This window comes from Dryas octopetala, chromosome 7 (genome assembly GCF_963921425.1).
Source record: "Dryas octopetala chromosome 7, drDryOcto1.1, whole genome shotgun sequence".
NCBI classification, from domain to species: domain Eukaryota; kingdom Viridiplantae; phylum Streptophyta; class Magnoliopsida; order Rosales; family Rosaceae; genus Dryas; species Dryas octopetala.
In genome coordinates this window covers 12975601-13003384 of record NC_141372.1, presented here as the reverse complement: position 1 = coordinate 13003384, position 27784 = coordinate 12975601, and the positions used below count along the sequence as shown (strand labels likewise).

The 27784-nt window shown below is 37.5% G+C and overlaps 2 protein-coding genes and 1 long non-coding RNA gene across 3 annotated transcripts; 2 read left to right on the top strand and 1 right to left on the bottom strand.

Annotated features, from left to right (window-relative positions):
• The first annotated feature begins 7284 nt into the window (after positions 1 to 7284).
• On the top strand, positions 7285 to 18863 carry LOC147279842 (ion channel protein). Its single transcript, XM_086250247.1, has 12 exons — positions 7285 to 8081; positions 10498 to 10566; positions 10675 to 11283; positions 11915 to 12097; positions 12388 to 12447; positions 12539 to 12742; positions 13809 to 14057; positions 15034 to 15132; positions 15958 to 16152; positions 16609 to 16701; positions 17574 to 17840; positions 18071 to 18863. The coding sequence occupies exons 1-12, from the start codon at positions 7515 to 7517 to the stop codon at positions 18287 to 18289; spliced, it is 2814 nt and encodes a 937-aa protein (XP_086106373.1). The 5' UTR covers positions 7285 to 7514; the 3' UTR covers positions 18290 to 18863.
• A 2838-nt stretch (positions 18864 to 21701) lies between these two features.
• LOC147279841 (uncharacterized) lies at positions 21702 to 23362 on the top strand. The gene is made up of 3 exons (XR_015123281.1): positions 21702 to 21899; positions 22946 to 23000; positions 23075 to 23362. It is a non-coding gene; the product is annotated as an uncharacterized LOC147279841 (long non-coding RNA).
• A 201-nt stretch (positions 23363 to 23563) lies between these two features.
• Positions 23564 to 26638, bottom strand: LOC147279840 (glyoxylase I 4-like). Its single transcript, XM_086250061.1, has 2 exons — positions 26421 to 26638; positions 23564 to 24144 (listed from the first exon to the last, which is right to left on the bottom strand). The coding sequence occupies exons 1-2, from the start codon at positions 26618 to 26620 to the stop codon at positions 23826 to 23828; spliced, it is 519 nt and encodes a 172-aa protein (XP_086106187.1). The 5' UTR covers positions 26621 to 26638; the 3' UTR covers positions 23564 to 23825.
• Between the last annotated feature and the right edge of the window lie 1146 nt (positions 26639 to 27784).

Below are 27784 nucleotides of genomic sequence, written 5' to 3'. Positions count from 1 at the left end.
TTATGCATTTAATTTGTCAGATGGATTGATTGATGTTATTAATTATCCTGTGATTCGAGGATAGATTGTTGGGCCAGATAGGCTAATTGTGATTTAAGAATATCTTGGGATGATCGTGTTGACCGAATTTGAGATAATGTACCGGTAGGTCAAGATATTGTGGTTTGACACGACCTGAGAGTAACAAGTGATTTGGGTAGGTTGGGATACCAGTGTGATTGTATGATGTGGTAGGGCAGACATTATTGTGGGCCATTGTACGTGGTTGTTGCCATATCGTACAAATGTGCATGAAGTATGTGTAACAATTGGCCAGGTTTACAATCAGAGATGGTCACTCTCTCTACCACTTCATTTTTACGTTGGATCGGTTGTGAGATTGTTGATATAGGTAGTTGGCCAATTTGGATCGACCATATAAGTGAGATGATTAATTTTGAAGATTAATGGTTAGTGTTGGTACCACATTGGGTACAAAAACACTTGGAGATGCGTGATTTGTGTAATTTGTAGTCATTATCTATTTGTGGTTGTGTGTGTGAGTCGTTTCACCCATACGAACTTGCGAAAGCTTACCAGGTTTGTTCTTTAACCCGGTGCAGCGGTTAGTTTTGCAGGTTAAGTAAAACTGAGAAAACAGCGTAGAGGAGATGTGGCAATTGGTAAATCCAGAAGTGGTTTTCTATAATATTTTGTAAAGAGTAGTTTGTATTTACTTCAGTTCATTAATATTCGAAACAGTTGTACAAGGTTACTATTTATTTATGTAATCTCATGGTCGGGTTGGTTTTTAATTAAAGTATTTGATTTATTTATTCCATTGTGTAATTTGCATTCTGATACAACCCTATATTTTGTTTTTAAACTCAACCTTACATTGATTGTTTGGTTTTAGATGTGAGTTGTCAAACTTAGTAATTCCATCTAGGGTTGAATGGTCAGTGTGGCGCTATAGTGCACCGAATCTTCCAGCATGGGGGGTTTGAGGCGTCACAATAGTTACAACTATACACTATTTGAGAAATGTGGACCAAATAGTGGGTTTCACAAAATTGAACAAAGTTGATAGTTTTCCACTTAAAATACACACTTTCCATAGAATAGTTGCCTAGTCCAAAAACTACTCCATGTGGCTAAGGCATAAAGCTCAATATTTTCCCAATTGCCACTTGATAGCCCACTATTCTAACACTGGTTGATAAAGGGAATAGATAAAGAATCGTTGATGTTTTAGTGTGCATTCTTGGTGGCCAATGAATCCTCTCACTCTCCCCCTTTTCTTCTACAAATAATCCTCCTACTCTCTCTCCATGTTGTCACCCATCATTGGAAAACCATATAACACATTGATGCTGCTCTCGTCACACCTGCCTTGGGTAGTCGACGATTTTTTAAAGGCCCTCATTATAAATTCCTTATATATTCTATGTTAATTAACTCAAATAATATTTGCATATAAAAGATTGAGAGTCTTATTTTTATTATTCACTTTGAACTTCAAAATCTTAACGATTAAAATTAAAGAAAATAACATAAAAGGAAATGGTGATTACTTTCTCCATGTGCCTTTATCTTGTCCTCAAGTAGGAAAACATCCAAATCAACACACCCCTTTCTCCCCAATCTTCTTCTAATCTCTCTATTTTACTCTAGAATAGCCCGACCACCTTTTTCTTTTACGTTATGACCAAATTGCCTCACTTTGAATGTTTCAAATATTTCCTTAGGACATCGACATCGACATCATCAACGAAACTGGGAAGCGACGATATATCATTCCCTCCAAACTCCAAGCCGTTCCTTTTCTGGAGACCGCCAAATGTGCCCATATGGTACCATCTCTGTATCATGCTTCTGCTGCCTCCTTATATCACTTTATTCCTTCCAAACGAGCCTCTTGTAGCCTTATTTACCATCTAATTATTGGGTGTGACATGTGATTATGGGTTTGAAATCTTATGATATATTTATCATCTGTGGTCTGTACCTACAAATTGCCATGTTTATATTAATAAGTTGTTAAGTCTTGTCTCTCTATATGAAATTGCTGCTGGTCAATTTATTGTTCTTGAATTCTGGGTTTCTGATTTTATGTGATACTTTGTACTGGGTTTTGGCCCTAATTCTGTCTATTTGTGTATTTGATGTTAATTTCTTGCTAGCGCCACTCACTCAAGCTCAAAAAGCAGCCCGCACACGAACACAAGAATGAGGCGTAAGGCCTTTAGCCTTGCTGCCTTAGATCTGCGTGCAACCTAAGCCTACCATGCAAGGAGCCGTGCGCACAGAGGAGAGAGAGAAAGAAGGTCAGGCCTTTTAGAAGCCTTGTGCGACAAGACTAGGGGTTTTATCCTAATTACTTGCCGCACACTCACCTTGCAATCGATCATAGAATTGCTTAGCCCTCAAGCAATCACATACAAGCTCTCCACATCCTCAACACCTATATAAATCCCTTCACACCTTCATTTTAAACATTACTTATTTTAGATAGTTCAGAACTCGAAAGAGAGAGAGGAGGGAGTGAGGCGTGAGAAAGAGAGAGAAAAGCCGAGAAGGAGAAGGAGAGAGGAGGAGAGCCGTGCCGAGCTTGAGCCACTGCCAAGCCACCATCGTCTTCGCCGCTGCCACCTCGCCGCGAGTCACCTTGCCCTTGCCCATAAATTAAAAATATTTCAATTTCCATTTTCATTTTTTTTATTTGTGCAAAAGAGGACCTAATAATTTCCATTTATATTCACCTTAACAATTCCCTAACCACAATATCAATCCCCCAATCTACCAATTTGTTATCAACAACATGTCCTATTGGCACTACAACAACTCACCCGGTTCTCACAACCTACAACCCCGCTATGACAACGATCAACCCGTTCAACCCAACCTGGACCACCCGCCACTGTATCCAGACGACTCCCTATACCCTTTGTCGCCGTTTAAATTATCTCTCATTTCATCACCAAGGGCAACTTTGTTTTGCCATTCAATTGAGACGAACCACGTATTCTTGATATCGAACTCGGACAATGAGGTGCTGTTGTTTGGAAACAACGAGGACCACCTCTTGGACTGGTATTGTGAGCGCTATACCCATTGGAGTTCTGAAGTTGCCAGACTCGAGAAAGAGATTGCGAAAGCGAATGCGAATGCGGATCTGGCGGCGCTTAAGTTTGACTTGGATGTCCATAAAACCTGTGACACTGTCTACAACAACAAGATTTAATCTTCCAGGGCAAAGCTAAAGACTATCAAGGACAAGCTCAGGGTGAATCGTACCAAGGCAGATAAAAACTTTTTGGTCTCCGCGGAGTGTCAGTTGTTGAAGCGAACCCATTTTTTGAAGGGGTTTTCCCTTTTTTAGGCAACTTTCTCAATCTGAACACTTGATTGTTACCATGTTACATTTGTCAAATATGTATCACGTTTGAACTAATATACAACTGTTTTTTTATTGAACTGAGATTATATGACAACAGTTCAACCTGTCGGTTCGTAGGAGACTATAAGTGTTGAGGATTCAATAAACATTGTCAACATTGGTGCGAGGCCGGCTCACTAGTAACTGTTAGTGATGGGGATTGGGACGATTGACGAGTTTGGGCAACATCTTGTCGACAGAATTGGAAGAAAATTGCATGTCCTAGCAAGGAGTTCAAGCGGATTCAAGAACTTGAACAAGACTGAAATAAATATGACTCAGGAATGAAAGCTTCCACAGTTGGTTTTTCTAGGAAAATTGTTTTATTTTGAGAAATCATTATATTTTAAAACCTCTCTAATACCACTTTTTTTTTGTGACGTCCAAATCTGAAATCGCCATAATTACACTTGTCCTAAGGATTCCTAGAAATATAATGCTCGTACTTAAGCGTTATACTCCTAAGATTCCATAAAATGAGGTAAGCCCTTTTGTTTGATAGAATACGGGTTGGCTTAGAGTAAACATGTACACATGATCTGATACGGGTTGGATTAGGTAAGCCCTAATCCAATTCACGTTGCAACCCAAAAATGCAACATGCCAAAATTTGAAATGGGCCAATCAGCCCATGATAGCTGGTCATCATCAATGCCAATCTTGCTGTAACGTGAATCCCACACCCACGTGAATTCCTTTTCTCTCTCTCTCTCTCTGGGACCTTCATTTAACAACCACTAATTTTCTTCCACCTGCCTTTTCTTCTCTTTTTTTATCCATAATTTTCACATCGTTGGTCCACCAGTTTCTTGAGTTCCTCAATAACAATTGCTATATTTTCATGCTATATATAGTGGAAAATATAGCAATAGCATAGCAAATGCTAAATTTAGCCATGCCATTGTAATTATTTTTTTGTACATATTCTGCTATATTTAGCATATAGCATAGCATTTAGCCATGTCATTGTACATGTTATAAGCCACCCAGAATCTTAGGCCTACACACCATATCCCAACTCGCAAGATGAATTTTACTTTTTTCCTCAGTATGACCCTATAGAAAGTTCCTATTAAGTCTATCCAGTTTGTTCCAAATAGATACATGAAGCTGAACATATTGCAATATGTAAATTGGAATAGCAGCAGTTACTGACTGAAGATAAACCAACCTCTCAGCCATGGAAATGGTATGGCTTTTCCAAGCAGCAAGCCTCTGCTGGACTTTAACAACAACATCATCATAAGTCTCCTTAGTAATTCTAGCATGCACTAATGGAACACCAAGGTAATTCCCCAAATTGTCAGTGAGAGAAGAACCACAAATCCTAGCAATATCCAAAGCAAGATGGGGGGTCAGTGTTGGGAGAGCAAAAAAGACTTAACTTTCCAAAACTTACTTGCTGACCAGAGATGGCAAAAGGTGTCCAAATAGCTCTTCATAATATGAGCTTGCTGAGGGGTATCCTTAGTAAAGAGGATAAGGTCATCTGCAAAAAATAAGTGAGAAATTGTAAGCCCTGCCCTAAAGGCTTTCATAGGTTTTCCGAACATTAGTAGCCACTTTATCATAGATAATGTGAGATAGCTTCTCTATGCAGAGAACAAAAATATAAGGAGAAAGATGGTTTCTTTGTCTAATGCCACTACTAGGAGAAAAAGGCATGGACATCTCTCCATTAATAACAACTTGATATTGAACAGAAGAAATACATTGCATAATTAGCTCCAGGCATTGACCTCTCAAGCCAACTTCCCAAAGCACCTTATGGATAAAATTCCATTGGAGACGATCATAAGCTTTGGATAAGTCAATTTTCCAAGCAAATAAACCTTTATTTCCTTTAGAAATTTTGAATTATTTGTGGAGAAGCTCTTGAGCAATGACAACATTATCAACAATCTGCCTACTAGGAACAAAGCTCACTTAGGTGGGGCTGACCAAAGTGGGCATACAAGGCCTGAGACGCTGAACAATGATCTTGGAAATAACCTTGTACAAAGTGTTGCACAAACTTATAGGGCGCAAGTGAGGCACATCAGTGGGGTTAGAGATCTTAGGAATAACAGCAATCAAGGTGTTATTTAAACTAGCAGGGATGCTAGCAGTCTCACAAGCTTGTCTAACCATATCCACAATATCGCTATTGCAAAGATTCCAGAACGACTGAAAGAACCAAGCTGGGATACCATCAAGTCCGGGAGCTTTCAGGCCTACAATAGCAAATAAACTGCTTTTAACATTAGCCTCAACAAATTCTATGTTCAGACTGTCAAGGTCAGCAACCTCAAGCTGAGGAAAAAGATTAGGGATACCAGTCATATTTCTATAATTATCTTTTTGAGCAAACAAGTTTTGGAGGTAGCTAATGATCACTGCTTGGAGCTCATCTTTTTGAATAATCCAAACTTCAGTAGCATTGAAAAGGCCTTCGATCTTATTCTTCCTTCTTTTAACAACAGTATACCCTTCCTTCAACTAGGTGTTGCGAGATTTTTGAAGTCAAAAGGTCTTCTCCTAGAAGAGAAGTTGATTGTATTTAGCAATTAACTCTTTTTCAAGGTTAGAGAGAAAATGATTAAATTGTCTAGAGAGAAATCTTTGAATACCCTCAAGTCCAGCCAAGTATCTTCTTTTTTCTTAAAAAGGCAACCAAAGACAGAGTGATTCCAAGCTCTATGAGCTTGGGATAATATTGGCCAACAGCAATCTAGGGACCCTTACAGATAACATATTCCATGTTTTCCTCAAGAGTAAATCTCACAATGTAGAAGTTGTTTTCCAAATCAATTAATTGGATCAGACCTTTCAACAAGCTCCACTTCTACTTAAGCCTAGCCAACATAAATTGGTAAGCATTATATTTTCCCATTAGCTTGATGATGATGGCAAACCTCCATGGACGAAAGTGATGCTCCTTCACCCGATCGAAAAATTTGATTCAAAGACCACGATCGTTTTCCGTAACGGAGATATCACTATCTTCAATCTTAAAATTCTCAACAAGTAGTCCTCTGAGATCAGATCGTACCTCAGCAGAAGGGGTAAATTGATTGGAGCCCATAAGCTTTGCAGCAAAGCTAGGCGGTGGCGTCAGAGTCTTCGGAGAAGCTGCGATCTCAGCATCCATACCACCATCGCAAACACTAGCATTTGGTTTCGAGGTGCACGACCGTTTGGATCCAGTAGGAATATCCCCACTTTCTGATGGCAGAAGAACAGTGAAGGTGAATGACAGAGTTGGAGAAGCCAACGTGCGCGACGAAGGTCGAGATCCAAGGCAGGGTGGGTCGGTTCCCACAGAGAGAGTTTTAGAGAGAGTCTATCTAAACACATGGACAAATGTCAAAAACCAACTAAGGGACAAGAAGGAGACATAGAAAAAGTGGACAACAGATCTCAACTTCTAAAGTATCATTAAAAGCTAGAAAATATATTTTAAACTTATTTACTGTAAATTTTATTTATTAAGTAATATTGACTTTTTAAAATTTTAAATTTACTATGAATAACTTTTTAATATAGTGAATGACACTTCATTTCCATTTTTTAGTTACACAAACCAACTCAATTTCCCTGTTTTCTGAAAAATCTTGAGTTACAAAAGTTTGATTAATAAAATAAAAAGAGTTTACTGTAAATCTCATTCACTGATTTTTAATGTTTTCCTTGCAATGTTGGCTGCACCGCACATTTACGGATTTTGATCTGTCTCGGTATATTCTACTGCGTACGTTAAAACCCTTACCTTTTTTTTTTTTTTTTTTTTTTTTTTTTTTTTTTTTTGTACAGACTACAGACTCGCACATTGCCCTTTTTGGCTTTTTGAACTTCCCCAGACACAAATCCCCACACCAAACTATAAACTGAAAACTGAAAGCATTCGCACAACAGTCTCTGCGGCCTAGATTCCCTGTGCGTGCCTAACCCCACCATCACCACTTTCAACCAATAAAATATAAATACCAAATCAATTCTCCGATTTCTCTCTCACTCACTGAGTCACTGCAACTCTGAAACTGAACAACTCTCTCTCTCTCTCTCTCAGCTCTCTGTCTTGAAAAGAAAAAAGAAAAAAAAATAAAAGAAAAGAAAAATGCTTGATGGCAAAGACTCGTCCTCGAAGCCGAAGCTGGCAATCAAGTCCGAAAGCCTGCCGCAGCTGAAAAAATCGAGGACCATAACGACCGCCGACGACGGTGCTCCCACCACCCCAATCTTCCCGGGCCCACTGTTCCCCGCCGTGCGACGCATCTCGACCGTCCCTCCCTCCCGCCACCACTGGCCGCCCGATCGCCACGCCTCCATCGCCGCCAATGCCGCCGCGGACCACCGAGACTTCTCCGACCGCGACTGGGTCTTCCCGTCCTTCGTGGTCCCGCAGAGCACATCCAAACGCGGCAAGAAGCTAATGCACGGCTCCTCCTCCTCCTCCTCCTCTGGGCCGCATGCTAAGCTACCAGTGGACGCGTCTCACCGGATCGCTTCCCAGACTCCCGCGCCGGAGGAGGAGGAGGAGGAGGCTGAGAGAAACAAACTCAAGCTCGTGGTGCCCAGTGGAGCTGCTGCTGCTGCTTCCGTGGTGGTCTCTTCTACCACTGAGTCGACTCGGTCGAGTTCGAGGCGGACTCGGGAACTTAAACGCTCTTTCCTGCTACTTCTGGTAAGCCATTTATTTCAATTTTTTAGTCTTACAATATTCAACTCAGTGTTTTGCTTTTCTGTGTTTTCCTACTTTATAGATTTTTTCCCCTTAAATTTTAGGAAAAATAAAAAATAAAAAAAATCAAACAAGCATCCTAGAAAAATAAAAAATGCTTTTCCTATCTTTTAGATACCCTCTATGGCAAGATTGAACTAGAAGTTCCTTGCTTTAGATTTCTTAGGATCAAAAGATCAAAAATTTCAACTTAATAGAGCTTCAATAATAGAGTAAAATGTGCAAAAGTTAAAATTTTTTGATTTCTCTAATGCGCGGCCCGTCCTAAGAGATTTTTGCGGGTGGAGGCCAAAAACCTTCATATGTTAGGTCCAACGGCTATACGTGTTCCACGTGACCCAATATAAGTCATGCTTCGTACTTGACTCAAGTCGTGCCACATGTTTGACTCAAGTCATGCCACGTGAGTGAGTGAGCGTATTGAGAGTACATCTCTGAGTATATCCCACAGGGGGGAATATGAAGCCTTTTCTGCCTTACAATCTACAATGTCCTAGCCTATCCATCGATTGCCAATTTGTTTTTGTTGGATGCCGTATCAAAAGCAGAACTTTAGTCACATGCTAGGAACACATTCTGTTTATTTGCCGCTTTTGAACACATTCCATTGTTACGCCTTGCTTGAATGGTCTCGGGGCAGTTACCTATTGAGCCCTTGCTAATGACAGACCCTGCTCCAGCGTATAACTTAATCTGAATTCATAGCTGTTTATAACTAGTTAAAAATTTAAGAGAAAATTGAGAGTTTAAATTTATCAAAATGAATTGATTTTTGCAACAATAATAGTACAATCACCACGATAGAACCCAGATTTTTTATACCATTGATGTGGTCAATGATATATGAGAGTATTTGGCTTTTAAAAATAAATAAGGTTTACAAAAAAAGAGTAAGTGTCCCCAAATATGAACAAGCACTGCACTGCCTCTTCAATCGGTATCCAGAATTTGGGATTCATATGGGTGCCAATAGTATTACTATTGATATATTTTAGGTGACTGCATGGGTCATTTATCTTCAGTTTTGAAAAGATTGGATTGGTTTTTATTTTTTTTTTTCTGTCATAATTAGGCATTATCTGTAATCTTGTGAATCTGTCATCCAGTACACTAAGTAAATGGTACACCTTAGTGCTCATGTCCTAAGAAGGATAAAAGGTGTGGATGGTTTTGAATCTGAAAGTCTATGATGGGCTAGACTCAACTTCTTAGGTTTAAACCTAAATAGGACTTTGGTAAATCTATTGACATTAAAACTAAGTCCTTCCAGCAACCAAAAAAAATCCTTGCACTCACACTGTTATTATGCTATTGCTAACCATCAAGGAAGCCTGAATTAAAGTGAAGTGAATAGTAGAAATCTTATAACCCGTTTGTTAATGTTTTACTAATCATTTGGTGATTTTACTTTTTTTATGTTTTTAAATTGAAGAAAGAGGGGAGAAAGCAAGGAGATAGGGAGATGAGATACCTAAGGGAGAATAGATAGAATGATTTTTGCAACTAAATTTAAAAATCACTTAAAATTGTTTTAGGTTTAAGTTTCTATTGTAGAAACCGTTCTATCTATTCTCTATTGTCCTCTCCTCTCTGCTTTCTCTTACAGTGTGATTTCTATTGGCTGAACCTGTCTGATTGTTATTGGCTCAGATGACCACCTGCACTGCATTAATAGTCTCTCTAAGCTCATTATCTTTGATATTTATATGATTCTGTGAGGCCTAACTTCTCCAGTTGAAATGCCTTGATTTTCCCCTCACTAAAGTTACTCTTTAAAGTAATTTTTGCACCAACTTTGGCTTATCCATGAACCCACAAACTGTCTTTGATATCTGTTTCAATATTCTCCCAATTCTGTTCTCAGTAATTAAATAGATTCTGTTTGGGTCATATTCGTGGTGTTAACATATTGCCTTTTTCCCAATAATTTTCCAAAATAATTGTAACTCATCTATGGAAAGAGTCAGATGTCTGTGTATGTGTACTTTGCTAAAGGTCTGTGCTTGGTTTCATCTTCTGTTAGGGAAGGAGCTGTTTCTGTCTAATGAAATTACTGAAAATGCAAAACACTAGGAGGGAATATGTTTAGTTTTGTCTATGGAGAAACGATAGAGGCTGTGCCCGCGCGTACATAGGAGAACAAGATTTACTACCATTGTCATGTTTTCAAATTTTTAACTGCTTACTTGTTAAGCGAATTTTCTGAACTTATAAGAAGTAGATAGGAAATTATATAAATTTATCATGTCTCCTTTACCTTTCTTAATGCAATATTTTTAGAAAGCAGATAGAGCTTCTAATGGTGTGCTATTGAATTGTTGAAATAATGCTTTTGATGATTTTGTATTTTCTGTTGCAGCTCACTTTCACTTGTATATTATCTGTACCTTATGCAGTTTATCTGCGGCAGAGAGTTGTGGAACTTGAGGTATGTTTCATACTTTCAGGGTTTCGGAAACTTTTAAGTATACCTTTTAATTTTGCGTTTGACATTCTATATAACCATTTCCCTAATAATGGATTGTGCTGTTTTCAGGAATGTTGTAACAATAAAAGTTCTGGTACAAATGGCAGCATTAAGGCTTTGCTCAATGGAAAGAATCTATCATTTTTTCGTTTTGCTGACACTGAAAGAAGAACTGTTGCTTTGTATACTGTGGTCTTTGCACTCACTATGCCATTTATATTGTGCAAACATCTTGATTATCTTTCCCAAATAATGAATCTCTCAAAAAGGATGAAGAAGAATAAAGAGGAGGTTCCCTTAAAGAAGAGGATAGCATATATGGTGGATGTGTGCTTCTCTGTCTATCCATATGCAAAACTGCTTGCTCTTCTGTTTGCAACAATATTTCTTATAGGGTTTGGTGGATTGGCGTTGTATGCAGTCAACATAAAGAGCTTTGCTGAAGCTCTTTGGCTTTCATGGACTTTTGTTGCTGATTCTGGAAACCATGCTGATACAGAAGGCATTGGACCAAGGATAGTTTCTGTCTCTATAAGTTCAGGAGGCATGCTAATATTTGCAATGATGCTTGGGCTTGTTTCTGATGCTATATCAGAGAAGGTTGATTCACTGCGGAAAGGGAAGAGTGAAGTCATTGAAAGGAACCACATACTCATTCTGGGATGGAGTGACAAACTGGTAAACTCTTGAGCATTTTTAAATTGGATACAATTCCTCTATCTAATATTCTAAGGTTCTATTCAAGTGATATCTCAATCTTGCTTGTACATCAAACCTTTTTTTTTTTTCTTAGCTTGTCAGTTTTGGGATGTGATTCAGAAATTTCTGGGATGTCATTCCACTTAAATGTCTTCAAAATTATACTCTGGCATTTACTGCATTATGTGAAAGCATGAACTGATCTGTTTTACAAGACTAAAGTGGTAGTCTTCAAGTGATATCTTGATCTTGCTCCTTTAATATGCTTTGAGATTTGAACTTATGGCAGTTAGTACACTATGTGAATGTATGAACTTACCTGTTCACAGGACTGCTAATTATAGTTGCCTCTAGGGACTCATTATAAGTTCTTATATTGTTTCAATTCTGTATTTATTTCAACTGGTTTAACAGACAACTTCTTTATAAGTCTATGTTTCTTTTGCAACTAAAATTGACCCTTGAATGCTTCTGACCTACTCTTTTCTTATCCTTTGTGAAACTGAGCACCATATGGTCTTATAAAAGAAGTTGTCTGCATGAGCTTTGTAGTGAAGGAGTCAAAAAGAAAAGAAACAAGAGGAAATTAAAATTGATGTTTCTGCTGCAGGGTTCACTTTTAAAGCAGCTAGCAATAGCAAACAAGAGTGTTGGTGGTGGTGTTGTTGTTGTGCTTGCTGAAAGAGACAAGGAGGAAATGGAGATGGATATAGCAAAGCTTGAATTTGACTTCATGGGGACATCTGTTATATGCAGGAGTGGCAGTCCTCTTATACTTGCTGACCTAAAGAAGGTACACTAGGGTAGCTTTGATATTTCTCCCTTATACCCCAAGTACTGCTACTATTACTAATTTTAGTTCTTTTTGTTGGAGGGTTCAATATTATCTATCCCTGTTCTCTTGACTAGGTAGTATTAGTTCTATTGGAACATAAGTTTTCAAGGTCGTTATAGTTGCTTCCTCTTCTTTTCTTATTATCATTGTTGTTTCTCCCCCCTCCCTCTCCGTCTCTCTCTCTCTCTCCAAATTTGATTTCCAGTATATTGGTGCTGTTCAGATGAGTTTTATTTTCTCATTTGCAGGTCTCAGTTTCAAAGGCACGTGCTATCATTGTATTGGCATCTGATGAAAATGCAGATCAGGTTAGGTCCTATTTCAATGTCCTCTTACACTTCTCAAAGGTTTATATATTACTTCGCGTCAACCTTTATATTAGTTATATTATGTTTCCAGAGTGATGCACGTGCTTTGAGGGTTGTACTCAGCCTCACAGGGGTGAAAGAAGGTTTGAGGGGTCATGTTGTTGTAGAGATGAGTGACCTTGACAATGAGCCTCTAGTGAAGCTTGTTGGAGGAGAACTCATTGAAACAGTTGTAGCACATGATGTGATTGGACGGTTGATGATACAGTGTGCTCTGCAGCCTGGTCTTGCACAGGTAACTCTAGTGAGCTTTCATTACACTTCTTAAAACATGTGGAACTCACAGTAATAAGACTAGATCGGTCCATATATAATTAAATTTGTTTTCCCGAGTTCCTATAAATGTATTTTTGTTTCTATTTAAGTACACTTGCGTGGTGAGACAAAGTTAACTGGGATGAGTGGGACTGGAAAAATGGCTCAGTCTGGCCCATTTTTTTGGGTCATGGATCAGTTGACTTGGTGCCATATGCAAGCTAGGCCGGCCATATAAGGGATGGGTTGTGGGGGTGTCTTCACTAAGAACCATGTTTCAAGGCTCTGTATGTTATCATATCTTCATAGTATTCCATAACTTGTATATGAAATTCTTTTATAATGTTCCATATCTTTTATATAACTAACAATTAAAAAAAAATGGAAATGATTTCACATATAAGATACAGTGTCATATTCTTCTATAATTTTTATATAAGATCTTCATATCATGTATGTTTTGTCCTTTATCAAAAGGAAAAAAAAAAGAGAAATTCTTCTTTTCATAACTTGTATATAAAAAAATTTCGTCTCTAGTTAGTGCTATATGCGAACACATGTATATCTACACTCAGTGGCAGATCCAAAAATTTCTTTGTGGGAGCGTGATGAAGAAGCTCTTAAATATAGACTAAGAGTACTTTCATTCATGGGAGAGAACACAATATCACACACCATCATTGTCTGACTGTAGCACTGCCTCTTTTAGGTATTTTATCAAACACCTTTTGCCTCCTTGCCTTAGGGAAAAAAATCATGGGAGTTAGGGTAACAAACTAAATTTAATGAGGAAAAAATAGTTTAAATGGGGTCATGGGCCGCTTTTAGTCACTACCTGGGTCCTCTAGTGTACAAATATACATATTTTTCATTCTTCTTTTGCTCAGTCTTTCCCTTACATCTTTTAAACCTATGTCTTTCCCTTACATCTTTTAAACCATTGCATTGTATAATCTCTTTTCAATTCTGAGAAACCTTTCATAGTTCAGTTTTTTCATTAAATAATATGTTTTTCATTAATGAATTTATTATATTTCTTTGGCCAGATATGGGAGGATATATTGGGGTTTGAGAATGCTGAGTTTTACATCAAAAGGTGGCCTCAACTGGATGGTCTTCGTTTTGAAAATGTGCTTATTTCATTTCCTGATGCAATTCCTTGTGGAATTAAGGTTGCTGCAGATGGTGGAAAGATAGTCTTAAATCCAGATGATAATTATGTTCTGAAAGAAGGGGATGAAGTTCTTGTTATAGCCGAAGATGACGACACTTACGCTCCATATCCGTTTCCTGAGGTTATCAATCTTTTCTTTATGTAGCACAGTATATTTAAAGCTTGGAAAGTTGCAAAAGTATATTTCTGGCCACACTGTTACTATTATTCTGATAATGATGCGATTCTCACTGTTACTATTATTTTTAGGGGTGTGAATTTGTTTGCCATTTTGTTAGACTGGAAGGCAGCTATCATTAGATTTTTTTCTCATTCGTGAGTTTTGAGGCTGATCTGCTTCAGCTTTGTTTTGGTTTGATATGTACTATAGAATGGACTTCTTGTCCATTGCTTGTATAGTTTGAGTTCGCAATTAATAATTTTTTTTTCTTTAATAAAAAAATTAAAACAAAGATAGTGATACAATTCTCAGTTTAATAGAGCAGTATGGATACCCCATACTTTTTCAGACCTATTGCCGATATTAAGTAGCAGCCAAAAATTTGTATCCATTTTTCATGATATTATGCATGGATCAGATATATCATGGCGAATTCTTCAGAAAAAATTGTGTCTTCTACAATGGAATCTGATAAGTGATATTTCGAGTAAGTGTTTACATAATCTTCTTCTGTCCGAAGAAATGATTCATCGAAATAATGAGTCACCATTGATATCGACACATCTGAGATCGCCAAATGTTCGGGAGTTCCTCTATTCAATCTGATACCATTCTCACTATCTTCTTTGTAGCAGATATTATTTTTCATTCTTGGTTAATGCATCAATCCTTGTTATGCAGGATTAACATTTGAACAAGAAATTTTTTTTGTCTTGTTGAATTAAAAAAAAAAAAAACCATTCTTCTCTGTCTCTGTCTTTCTGTCTGTCTGAGACTAATATAGTTTTACCATGATAATGAATCTAAAATTATCTACCCAATTTACTGTCTGCGATTGGTGGAAGAAAATTTAAAAAGCTTACATTTTCCTTGTAATATGTTTGATGGTTTGCAATGGAAGAGGTTGAGCTTAGGTTGTGTTGTGCTTTTTGTGCAGGTATGTGCAGGCCCTTGTCCAAAAACAGTTGAACCTCCCAAATACCCTGAGAAGATACTGTTTTGTGGTTGGCGTCGTGACATAGACGATATGATTATGGTAACTCAATGAATATAATCTCACAAACATTTTTTTTTTCTAATTAAAGTAGGACAGCTGTAATCATCAGGACGTACAAAAGGAACAAAATGTTTTAGGGGAAACATGCAAAAATTATCCATTTCCAAAGAGACTGGCAGAAAACCTATACTGAACTCTGATACTCCAAAGCTTCTGTCAAACAGGTGCCATTTCCAACACTTTCCTTGAAATGCATGGTGCTTATGCCAAAACCCTTGGTGGTCTGTAGATCCACTGTCTGGTTCCACTGGGGATTAATTAGCGGCAGATTTGAATTCCTAGTTGGATCGAACAGTGCTGACTAAAACAATTGCATATCTCCCCTTTGTCTGTACTTAATAACCAGATCTCTCTCTCTCTCTCTCTCTCATTTTTCCTTCTCTTTCCCCCCCTCTGTTTAGGTTTATAACCTTCTCTCATTTTGGGTTGGGCTGTCTGGGTCTTTTGGATGCTGGCAGTGGTTCTTTGTTCTTTCACTTCATCATTTCTTGGCTTATTTCTCTCCTTCCTTTTCTTTGGGCTTTCTTCTTTCCTATCTGCTAATTATTATATCTTTGGTAACTGGATGTCAAGTACCTTTGGTGGATAGCTTGTTCATTGATGTTGTACAGTACTTATCTTATATTAATAACATTGTTCTTTTTTTTATCCAAGATGAAAAAGGGAAGGAAAAAATACGTTGAATACTGAAGGGAAAAATAGAAGAGAAAATAAAATGGTCATTAATAAACTAGTAAATTGGAATCTCTGCATAATTCAGGTTTGAGCTCCAACTTGATTTGTTATTGAAATGCCATTTCTCAGGTCCTAGAGGCATTTTTGCCTCCAGGTTCAGAACTTTGGATGTTCAATGAGGTTCCTGAAAAAGAAAGAGAGAAGAAACTTACAGATGGTGGACTTGATATTCCTAGATTGGAGAACATAAAGCTTGTCCACAGAGAAGGAAATGCTGTGATCAGGCGGCATTTAGAGAGTCTTCCTTTGGAGACTTTTGATTCTGTAAGTTTAACTCTCTCTCTCTCTCTCTCTCTCCCTTCTCTGTGTGTGTGTGTGTGGGTGGGTGGTGAATAATGACAAACAATTGTATGTTTTGAGCATAGATGGACATCTTGTGTGTATTTTCTTGCACTTCTTTATTTCTTATATAAGATTTTGTTTCCTACGGGAAAAAGGAAGAAGATGGAACATGTGACCACACCTCATATTTCAAAATTCAGTCCCTACCTGCACAATGTTTTAAGCTGGAGCTTAATTGTTAAATGTAGAATGTAGTCAGGAACTTATCATGCGTAATTGCTTATCCCTTAAACCTAGTGATCTAATATGATAGACTTCGTGGAAAACTTCTTTCCCCCAAGCCATACATTCCTTCTTTGTTTGGATATAAATGAGTCTCTTTGAAATGTTCTTGTGTGGACTTTATTCTTTAACTGATTACTAACTCTAAGCGGACAGATATTAATTCTTGCAGATGAATCAGTAGAGGACTCTGTTGTGCATTCTGACTCAAGATCCCTCGCCACTCTTCTCCTCATACGAGATATACAGGTAAACTTCAATTGCTGCATCCTACCTTAGGCATGTAAGGATTTCCTGATCAAAATCTATGATCACTGGTATATAAAGAAATTTTCTGCTGGCAGTCTGGCATAGATAGAATCAAGCAGTTGTTCTGATCTTAATAAGAGACACTCATGGCTCATTAGAAATTGATTATCCATCACCAGCATATGAATTAATTCTTATACCTTAATTCTTCACACATTCCTCCCTATTGATCTGACTTAATTTGGCAAGGTCTTTAATCCATTTTGTAACATTGACTTTATGCCTAGTTTTCTGCTATTTTGGGACATTCTTGCAATTTGAGATAAATTTCTATTTTCTGAGGGCAGTAACCATATCAGATTAATCCTCATGAAGCTTATTTCTGTTTAGAGTTTTCAAGGATTTCTCACATTCTTTCTCATAAGATTTTGGTAATGGACCCTATATCTATGAAGTGTACACAATAGAGTTTTGTGACATATGCTTTAGAAGCAGACTCCCTAAGATTTTTTTTTGATTTCCAAGGGCTAACAGCAGCAGCTGAAATTTTACTGAAATTTCATGAGTGGAGTAGAATGATGACTTCAAATCATAAACGTGTACACGTTTAGGACATATAAATTTTTTTCTCTACCTGAATGGAGTATGTTAGTATGTCATCTTCTAATTCATCTTCTCTTGTATGTCCAAAGGTGATAATAATGGATGGATGATTTCGTATATCTCCCTTCCTGTTACATCAAGTTCACTTCTACCCTTACACACATCTTAAGTTTGCATGACCATAGCTATTAAAAGCAGTATCACAAATTTAATACAGTTGCATCTCTGAGTTCTGACTACTAAGCTACCTATTCGCCTTTGGATTGCAGTCGAAGCGTCTCCCTTACAAAGATACAAAGTCAGCTTCTTTACGGTTGTCTGCATTTTCGCACAGCTCTTGGATCCGTGAAATGCAGCAAGCTTCAGACAAATCAATAATAATTAGTGAAATTCTGGATTCCAGGACTAGAAACCTGGTCTCAGTGTCCAGAATCAGTGATTATGTGCTATCAAATGAACTGGTTAGTATGGCACTGGCAATGGTGGCCGAAGACAAGCAAATCAATCGCGTTCTTGAGGAGCTATTTGCGGAGGAGGTACTCTCTCCCCCCTCCCCCTACCCAATTATACTTTGTTCTGCAAGGATACTTTTATCTTGGAAAAATCTCAAATTTTTTCTGCATTTAACATCCAACTATCATCATGAATATATGTTGATATCAGCAGCGTACCGGTCTTTATTTTATGCTAAGCTTCTGTTTTGATTGGTGATTGAAATGAAAAACTAAATGAATAGAGCTTTCAATTATTGTGTGCTTGGATGCAGGGGAATGAGATGTGCATAAAACCAGCAGAGCTCTATTTATATGACCAGGAAGAACTCTGCTTTTATGATATAATGCTTAGGGGTCGTCAGAGGGAGGAAATTGTGATCGGATATCGCCTTGCAAACACAGAGCGGGCCATAATTAATCCTTCACCCAAGTCAGAAAGAAGAAAATGGTCCCATGATGATGTTTTTGTCGTCATCGCCATAAGTGAATGAAACCCCATCTTACCAATGAGCTAAATGGTCTATACTCAACATCTGCAGTAATCCAACGTTCCCCTTCTTTCCCCTCTCCCTGCCGTCCCCAACCACTAATTTAACAAATTATGATTGGTCTGCTATACTTGAAAGAAATATTTTGCATTCATTGGGGAAGAGAATTTCGTTACATTTTTGGGAGAGTAGCGGTTCTAACTGAAGATGATGATATCCCTTTCCACCTGAAAATTCTTTGCAGATAGTGATTATTGATTTTTGTTCCCAAAAGGGAGTTGTATCAATGGGCACATTGTAACTTAAATCAGAATGTGCAGTTGTTAGTTGAGTGGATGATGGGTTGCTTGCTAATCCATTAGAAGGGGCTTTCATGTTGTACGATTATAAGGAATCTTCCTTGTTCAGATATGAATAGATCTTCACTGAAATGGAGGAAAATGTTGTATTGAAAAATTCATGTGAACTCTGAGATTGAATTACTTGTAAATGCTGACCAGGATCCTTCTGACAGGTGACATTTAATTGAACTTTTGATTTGTAAATTCTTTGAAGTTTGACTTTGAAATGAGAATTCGATTCATTACAAATCATGTGTAAAAAGATAATTATGGTCTTGCATAAGCTGATGGGGTGTGTTGGGACTACTTGGGACTGCATATTTTTGTTGAATAACTAAATTAGTACAAAAAAAGAAAAACAGAAAAACAAGCAGCCTAAGCTGCAGAGTAGAAGTAGCCAACTATACACAGAGAAACAAGCAACAGAGCAGAATGTAAAGGCACCAAAAAACAGTGTCATCAACTACAACTGAAGAATATGCCTTACAGTAGGACAATCCTTCACATTGGAGAAGCCTGCTACCTTAAATCTAATATCCTCAAAAAAGATAAATGTTGTTAAATTTTTATACTCCTTTTCAGTCCACCAATGATAAAGGAGATCATTCATGCTAGATCAAATCCTGTGTATTTATATGGACCACATTTTTTTTAAGTTATGAAAATCCATTATGTATGGCTTAATTATATGTATGTTGTGATTGATACTGTAGTGGTAGAAGTTTGAGAGGCTTTGTATCTGGATTTTCCATTTTGGGTCATCCATTTTCATGTTGTTCTCTCTTGTCATAGATATAAGAACATTGGGCAATAGATCATTCACATTAATGTTGATGAAAGCAACTAATTTGTTTATTGTAAAAGCATTACCATCACAACATAAAAAGTTGAGCCCACATTCAAAAACATTAATGTTGATGAAAGCAACTAATTTATTTATGGGTTAAATACAAAAATAGTCTATGAATTTTACAATGAATCTCAATTTAATCTACTAACTATAAAAAGTGTCAATTTGGTCCATAAACTTTCCAAGTTGTATCAAAACAGTATAAACGCTAACTTTCATTCGAAAATTAACGGAATTGGTCACATGAAAATGTGATGAATGGACTGAAATGCCTCTGAAAATGTGGTCACTTGTTATGCACATGACCAATTTTCGTTAAATTTTTCGATGGAAATTAACGTTTGTACTGCTTTAGAACAACTTTAAAAGTTCATGGACCAAATTGACATTTTTTATAATTAATGGACCTAATTGAGATTCACTATAAAGTTCGTAGACCATTTTTGCATTTAACCCTTTATTTATTGTAAAAGCATAATAATCATCACAACATAGAAAGTGGAACCAACATTCAAAAGCAGGACTGACCAACCTATCAACTAACGTTCAAAGTTGTCAACCTTTCTTTACACACTTTATAGTTTATACAACAATTTCACAAAATACTATGACAAAAAAATTGCATATATATCCATCCTTCCCAAAAATGGTCTCACTCACTCTCACATTGAAATGTTCATCACATCCATCACTAAGCTTTCCATCATCAGCGCTGCAGCTTCTGCAGAACATTGCATCTCTGGACTTCGCTTCCCTGACATTAATTTTCTTAATGTTAGCATTTTATACGATGATATTTACCACATGTCTTAAACGAAATTGCCTATATAAGTTCCACCTGTATTATAAAGGTGAAATATAATGTGGTATCAAAATATAGTAAAAATAATTTTAAGAACGTACTCAGCGGACGACATTCTTCACCCAAACCATGGTTTAATGACTAGAATTAGCCTTACAAAAAATAGCCAAATCAGAAGTTTTTTAGCCATTTGATTACCATCAAAATAATTTTATTTTTATGTAATAGACTTTATTTTTCTGCATAGTTAAAATGACCAAACAGTTATAGGATTTGGTTAATTCATAAAGGAACAATATTAAAAACTGACCATACAAAATAAAAGGTTTCGATTATTGAACTGTATTGGAGGTGCACTAGAATGACATAAATTAAAGAGACAACAAATGATCAATTGAGATGACCTACCGTAGAAGGATGGTGAGGATGATGATGATGATGATGATGATGATGATGATGATGCTGTTCACTAATGTTAATTATTAGTGATTACATTATTAAGTCTGACATGAATAGTGATTACATATTCAACTAATGATTCTTATTAGTTGATTAAATTATGGCACCCCAATAATTTAAACTAAAAAAAGGGGTTCAGTTAATTTAAACTAAAAAAAGAGTTTAATTTTTTGTCTAGTTGCTCTTAGTGGCTAAACCATTACTGGGTTTCCTTATATAGTGGCAGCATCTCTTTCTTCCCACCCCCAAACCAAACGGGATCCAGCATCGGTGGATGTCAACACTCACGCCAGAAAGTGCCGATCGGTTCAAATCCCCAAATTAAGGGGTTGCTCCTCCTCCAGTCACCATCGGAAAGTGGGTCCCCTTTGGGTTGTTTATTGCCAAATAACTGGGGTTCAATCCTTCTACTGTTGTTGCGCATAGGTGGGGGAAATTCATGGTTTTTTTGCTTCTATGGTTACCGTTATTCATGTTTGTGGCACCTGGACTTGGGTTTTTTAAAAATTGTGGTTCCACTTTGTGCTTGGGCTGTGCGTGAATGAGGAAGCACCTGCTACAACCATTTGTTGTGTAGATGGAGACAATATGCCTTTTAGAAAATGTGTTGACTGCTAGAGGTTCTGGATGTCCAGACCTCAAGGTGGAGGTCCGGTCCTCAGCTTCATGTTGGCTTCCTGGAGGTCAGGTCCTCAAGATGGAGGACCGGTCCTCTGCTTCATGGCTGTGCTGAATTGTACACGTGTTTGTATTTTCAGTGATTGTGGTTATTAGTTCTTCTAGTTAGTTTATAGCCTATAGTTGTGTGCCATGTGGCTTCTAAAGGGCAATTTAGTAAATTTGTCAGATAGGGTTTGTTTATAAAGACCTAACTTCAACATTTTTCTTCTCATTTTAGTCCTGAAGCAGCCGCACACCCCCTTATCTTTCTCTCTCTTCTCTCTCCTCTGCTGTGAGCTCTCTCCGGCCATCTCTTCGCCGTCCAGCTGCCAGCACTGGCGACATGGACCTCAATCAACTAGTCTCTTCCTCCTCTCTCTATCCTTGGCTTTTGATTGCTCAACAACCCAATAGAAACATGGATTCACACCTTCTCACTACTATGTCCCAAGATCTTTTCTCCTGCATTCTCCATGGATATAACTTAGAGGACACGCACGGGTAAACAAACATTTTCTCTTTTCCTCTCTCAAATCATGAAATGTTCTTCTAGGGTTTCGAGATTTTGAAAATTATTACAATTTGTAGATTTGGTGTTTAGAGGAAGATTAGGTTGTAACTATTATGTTTCATTGTTTCCTTTCAGATTTGGAGCTTTGAAGAATTTCTATCTTCAAAGTCATTTCTACTGTCGCCATCATCATCATCTAAGAACATCCTCTAGACCACCCGAATGAGGATATGAAGAATTTCTAGTGAGACCCACCATGAACGTACTCTAATTTTTACCCTATCCAAGATCCCTAATTTCTAAGAGACCTCCATCCTAGTTGAACTGAGTTTGAGTCATGTTGTGGACAATAAAAAGCGAGCTTCTTTCTTATGAACAAGAGTTTGAGAGTTGATCTGTTTAAATTTGTTGTGAATCTGTTTTTTTTTTTTTTTTTTCATTTTTTAGATATGTTTATATTTATTTATGTTTTATAAATTTCCTTATGATTTTGTGGCTATAAGCAAACTCTTAATTTTGTAGTAAATTCTAAGACTCAAAAATAAAAAGGAATATGAAGTATTAGATTTTGCTGAGAGGGGTCCGGTCTTCATGGTGAAGCTAGGAGCTGCTAAAGGTTCTGGAGGTCCGGAGCTCAAGGAGGAGGTCCGGTCTTCAGCTTCATGGAGGCTTCCTGGAGGTCCGGTCCTTAGCTTCATGGAGGCTTCCTGGAGGTCCGGTCCTCAGCTTCATGGAGGCTTCCTGGAGGTCCGGTCCTCAGCTTCATGGCTTTAATGGTGAGTTTCTGGAGGTTCGGTCCTCTGGGGAGAGGTCCGGTCCTCAAGCTTCGAATCTACTTCTTGTCCTACATCAATATGGAACATTCAACATTGCATGGTTTATATATTGATGTATATATTTGTGTAGATTTTAGATGATGAACAATGGCTAAGTATTGTTGTTGGTTAATTCTATATAAGTACAACAAAAAAGTTTGTTTATCAGTAAATTTAACAGATATGCACTATTTGACTTGTAAATGGTGTTCTTGAAGCAGAGGGAGTTACTATTGAAGCAGCAACAAATCAAGAGGATAAAGTTGCATGTTTAAGGTACACTCTTGATAATTATCGGGGCATTTATATATTTATTTTAGTGGTACAATTAAAGAAATTTCATTTTGTAGTTCTGTGAGATTGATGGTATTGAAGGATCTTCAGTTCGTGAAGGAGGATCTTGAAGGGGATGATATTGATGGTGAAAGCATGGTCATATTTTTGTGAAAACTGGCAGAGTATCTACGTATTTTGTAGCGGGTTTGGAGCTGTTGCTTGACCAAGTTTAATTGTTTTAGATGTTTCTAGTTGTAAGAATGTTGAAGGAAACTGATAGAATGATTTGTAATTTAGGCTTCAACTGATATATATGTGTAATGCAAATTACATTCGGTTCAAGTATGTGTTTTCAGATTTTATGAGCAGTTTATTAATTAGTAGTGCTCCTTTGAGGTTACATGAAAATTCATTACTATTAATTAGTAAGCATTTTTTTTTTTTTTTTGCATGGTGGAGGACATTTAATTACTGAAACCAAATCAGAAACTAATACCAGGAAGGTGGGAATGCAGCAAGCTACTGTTGGAATTAGTGAGCTACCTAACCCACTTTTAACAAGATAGTAGAAGAAACCATGACATATCATTATTTAATAATATCAATCCTCCACCAATATAGCAACCTCATTAGATATGGTGAACAATTGATCGAAACCAACTAATTGCAGCATTAGTGAGGACCGGATCTTGCAGACTGTCATGGCAGGTTTTAGCAGAAGTTTCCACCATTCTTACATGTGGGTGACCTTAGCTCCCTTGCCACCCCAACACCAACCTCCAACATGCTTTATGGTGGCTGCAGGGTGGCAATAGGCAATATAAACTAACAACAATGAAAATTGGTTGCCTTCGCTAGATTTTGTTGTAGTGGAGGTGGAAGGTTCTGGCAATTGCATATCTCAACCATGTAGCCATCTGGGTCATGAAAGAAGAGCTGATCAACTATAATCCCACCTTCTTCAACCTTGGCTGTCACATACTCTATCTTCATCTCCTCTAGTTTCTGCATAACAACCCTCATGTCTGAGCACTCAAACGAAATGTGGTTGTCCTTAGGGTTTATTCTGCCTTTCTTTTCACCTGGGCATGCCATGCTAGACTCTGACTCCAGCAGATGAATTCCAATTCCATGGTTGAACAACCTGATCATTTGTTTAACATTCTTAATTACTTATCATAAAACAGCAATTAATCAATCAGACCCCAAAAAAAAAAAAAAAAAAATTTTTTTATTTTATCATTCACGACTGTATAACTTTTTTTTTTTTTTTTTTTTTTAAATTATCAATGACCTATTGCTGTGATGTAATATCTAGATTTTTATGTATTGAATAAATTAAATAAATGCGAAGACTTAAATTTTGAAAAGGAGAGGGGAATATTTATGGTTCAGCTTTAGCGATCTCCAATGTTCATGTGGGTCAATTTGTCGTGCTCACATTATGAAATGCTAAAAAAGCTGAAGAAAGTGTTAAAACAGCTAAATAATACCTAGCAATAATTGAAGAAGCTTACTACTATGTGTCCAGTGAACTAATAAATACATGCTCTTGCTAGTTTACAAGGGTTTCTGAAATGGGCATTACAAGCTCAAAATCAAAGACTTTCGAGTGATGTCTTTGAGGTAAGGCCAAATATATATATAATCCAAGAAGGTAACGTAAAGTGAATTAGGATTATGATAAGTTAATGATTCAATTTTCTCCAATATAATAAAAAAATTTTGAGTAATTGTATATACAAAATATTTAATAATAAATTAAGTAAAGTTAATTGACTTTAGGTATCAAATTTTATTCAACAAATGACGTACATTATTGTGTTTCATTTATTTAAACTTAGATCGATCTATTTTAAAACTCATTTATTATTGGTTAACAAATAAGATTATTTGGATGCATCATTTAATTAGTAAATAAATTTCATGACTCTTGCATTATAGTTAGAGAGATGTTGAGAAATTAATAACCTAGTTGGCAGTTGGTTGGTGGGCTAGTGGAAGGGCCGTAACCCAAATTCAATTTTCTCTCCCCCTTAAAAAAAAATAAAAAATAAAGAGGGCTGCTATTTGCACACCCTTAAATTTCTTTTTGCACACCCTTCCTAAAAGAAATAAAAAAAATCAAAGGAAAAAGACTCTTCTCTCCTTCTCTCACCCAAAGCTCAATTCTATTTTCTCTCTTTGCACACCCCCATCAACAGAAAAAAAAAAAAACACACCAACCATTTTCCTCCCTCACCTCGACCAAAAAAACACACACACCAGCCCCGACTCCCAACTCTGCCGGAAACGGAATCAACGCCGGCGTGGTGCTTTTGGTTTCGGCGACGTTGCTGGTTTTCTGGGTGGTTGGCGGGTGTGGAGAGGAAGAGGGAAGAGAGAGGAAGTGCTTGGTGGGTGTCTCGTCGCCTGGTTCGCCGGCGAACACCACTTGGCTGAGGAGATTGAGTTGCAGCGAAGGTTCAGTGGGTGGCTGCCGAAGGCAACTAGAAGGTTCGGTGGGTGGCTGCCGAAGGAAACCGCCGGTTTCGACTGATGGCTGCCGAACAAACCCGTAGGTTTCGGCGGATGACTGCCGAACGGCCTGCGAAGCTCATCCTTTTGGCTGGCACTGCGGCGTGGTCGTGCGAGCTGGGCAAAGCGAGGTCAGGCGTCGGCGGCGTGGTCGGGCGTTGGGACTGTGCGAGCTTGGCATAGTGGTGGACGTGGCTGTGTGAGCTTGGCATAGTGGTGGGCGCGGGGAGGGTGGTACAGCAGGGAGGAGAGAGAGAATGAGAGGGTGGTGCAGCAGGGTGGCGCATGCAGGGGGGTGGTGCTGCGCGCGGTGGTGGTGCTGCGCCGGTGTGTGTTGACAGAGAAAGAGAGAGAGGGAAAGAGAAAGATAGGGTGTGTGAGTGTGTAATGAAATGAGGGTATTTTGGTAATGGATTAGGTGTGTGTTGAAAGGTTTTGAATTTGAGATGAGTGTGTGGGGTGTGTAGGAGAAAAAAAGAGAAAAATGATGTACAAAAAGAAATTTAGGGGTGTGCAAATAGCAGCCCGCCTTAAAATAAAAAACACCTAGTTGAAGAAAATGAACCACCTATACTTTATTAAGATAGCTCTTTTGTTTTTGAATAAACACAATATAATAGATCTTTACGTACTTTCAATATGAGATCGATATGTACCTACATCTTAAATGTGTGTATATCAACTCTAAAAACGATGAGATCTACTTATATGAATGTGTTTTACCATTTTTAGAAATGAAGATACCAATGTGATATATTTTTGATAAATCTAAACTGGGCTTAAAAATACACGTAATCGCAGAAGTGTGTGCATGCGTGAGTGTGTGAGCGCGAGTGATTATGAAATTAAGAGATGAGGTTTGTGAGGGCATAATAATTAATATTATACATATAAAAGACGTACCAAGCTCCCTCAAATTTGAAGGAAGAAGGGCGTTTGATGAGCACAAAGCCCAAGACATCCTCATAGAACCTCACAGATTTGCTCACTGACTTGCACACAAATGACACATGGTTTAAAGACAGTAAAGGCATCTTTGAAGATGAAGCTGAAGATGAGTACCGCCTTTGCATATCCTCATCAATCTCTCCTACATTTCCCATCCTCTCTCTCTCTCTCCCCCCAAGTTTTTGTGGTGATGACTATGTGAGTATTATGGGCTTATATAGAGGCAGATCAGACAGAAGAGTCGATCAAATAATGAAAGAAGATTCCAGATATTGAAATAAAATTACAAATAACCCCTCAACTATAACTCATGTGTCATTTTAATTGCTAACTAATTTTACTTATATAATCTTAAACTATGATTATGGTTCTTTGTTTTGATTAGACAGCGTTACTCCATTGATCAGTTGGCCGGTGCACTACTAAAGAGAGAGTTTGAGCAGCATTGAAAAGAAGTTAATTTGAATAAAATGTTGATGAGGGACCTATGTAATTTTCTGTATTTTGTATTTTAATAAATGTTATATGTGTTTTTACTTATTTCTTGTTCACATCTTTCATCTCGATCATTATCTCTCTCATGTCCTTGCCGCATCACTTTGTTTATTTTTTTTCTTTAGAGACAACAAAATAGAAAACAAAAAGGTCATCAAATAAGCATTTTTATTAATCAAGTAAGAAATAGGATAAGATATATGAATCTCCATCAATCTTTTTACACTCGTGTTAATAACTGTTGATGGAAAAATTTCAGTAGCTTGAACTAAAGCTACTGCTAAAAATCAAATTGCATGGTGAGACCGACGAAGATTGATCAAACGGTTGAAATATGGCCACAAGTGAAAATAAATAACAAAATAAGGCTACCAGAGTTAGAAGACACTGACGTGATTTACCCAAAAAGAATAAATATTTGAAGCCGACGCAGACACAGACACTGATGTGGTGTCTACCAGTCTTACCAAAGCTGCCCTTCTTTTTGGTGGTCTTTACAACGGAGTGAGAGGAGAGCTAGCTAGCTTCATTAATTAGTTCATTCATAGAGAAGACCTGATCTCTCTCTCTCTCTCTCTCTCTCTCTCTCTCTCTCTCTCTCTCTCTCTCTCTCTCTCTCTCTCTCTCTCTCTCTCTCTCTCTCTCTCTCTCTCTCTCGTAAGGATAAAAATATCGAAAATTCTTTAAATATATATCGGTACTTAAATTTACGAATATATCGATTTTGATAAATATCGGTATAAAGAAAGTTGAGTTAAATTTTGTTCTTTTATTGGTTTATTGTTGATTAGAATTGTGGATGAGTTTTGATCTAATTAGGGTTG

What these genes read in the sequence shown, in the direction of transcription:
- LOC147279842 (XM_086250247.1), top strand. Translation starts at nt 7,515, where the DNA reads ATGCTTGATGGCAAAGACTCGTCCTCGAAGCCGAAGCTGGCAATCAAG. An exon ending in CTCCATATCCGTTTCCTGAG is followed by an intron (nt 14,058 to 15,033) that starts GTTATCAATCTT and finishes CTTTTTGTGCAG; the next exon opens with GTATGTGCAGGCCCTTGTCC. An exon ending in ACATAGACGATATGATTATG is followed by an intron (nt 15,133 to 15,957) that starts GTAACTCAATGA and finishes GCCATTTCTCAG; the next exon opens with GTCCTAGAGGCATTTTTGCC.
- LOC147279840 (XM_086250061.1), bottom strand. Translation starts at nt 26,620, where the DNA reads ATGGGAAATGTAGGAGAGATTGATGAGGATATGCAAAGGCGGTACTCA. An exon ending in TTCAAATTTGAGGGAGCTTG is followed by an intron (nt 24,145 to 26,420) that starts GTACGTCTTTTA and finishes ACAAATGATCAG; the next exon opens with GTTGTTCAACCATGGAATTG.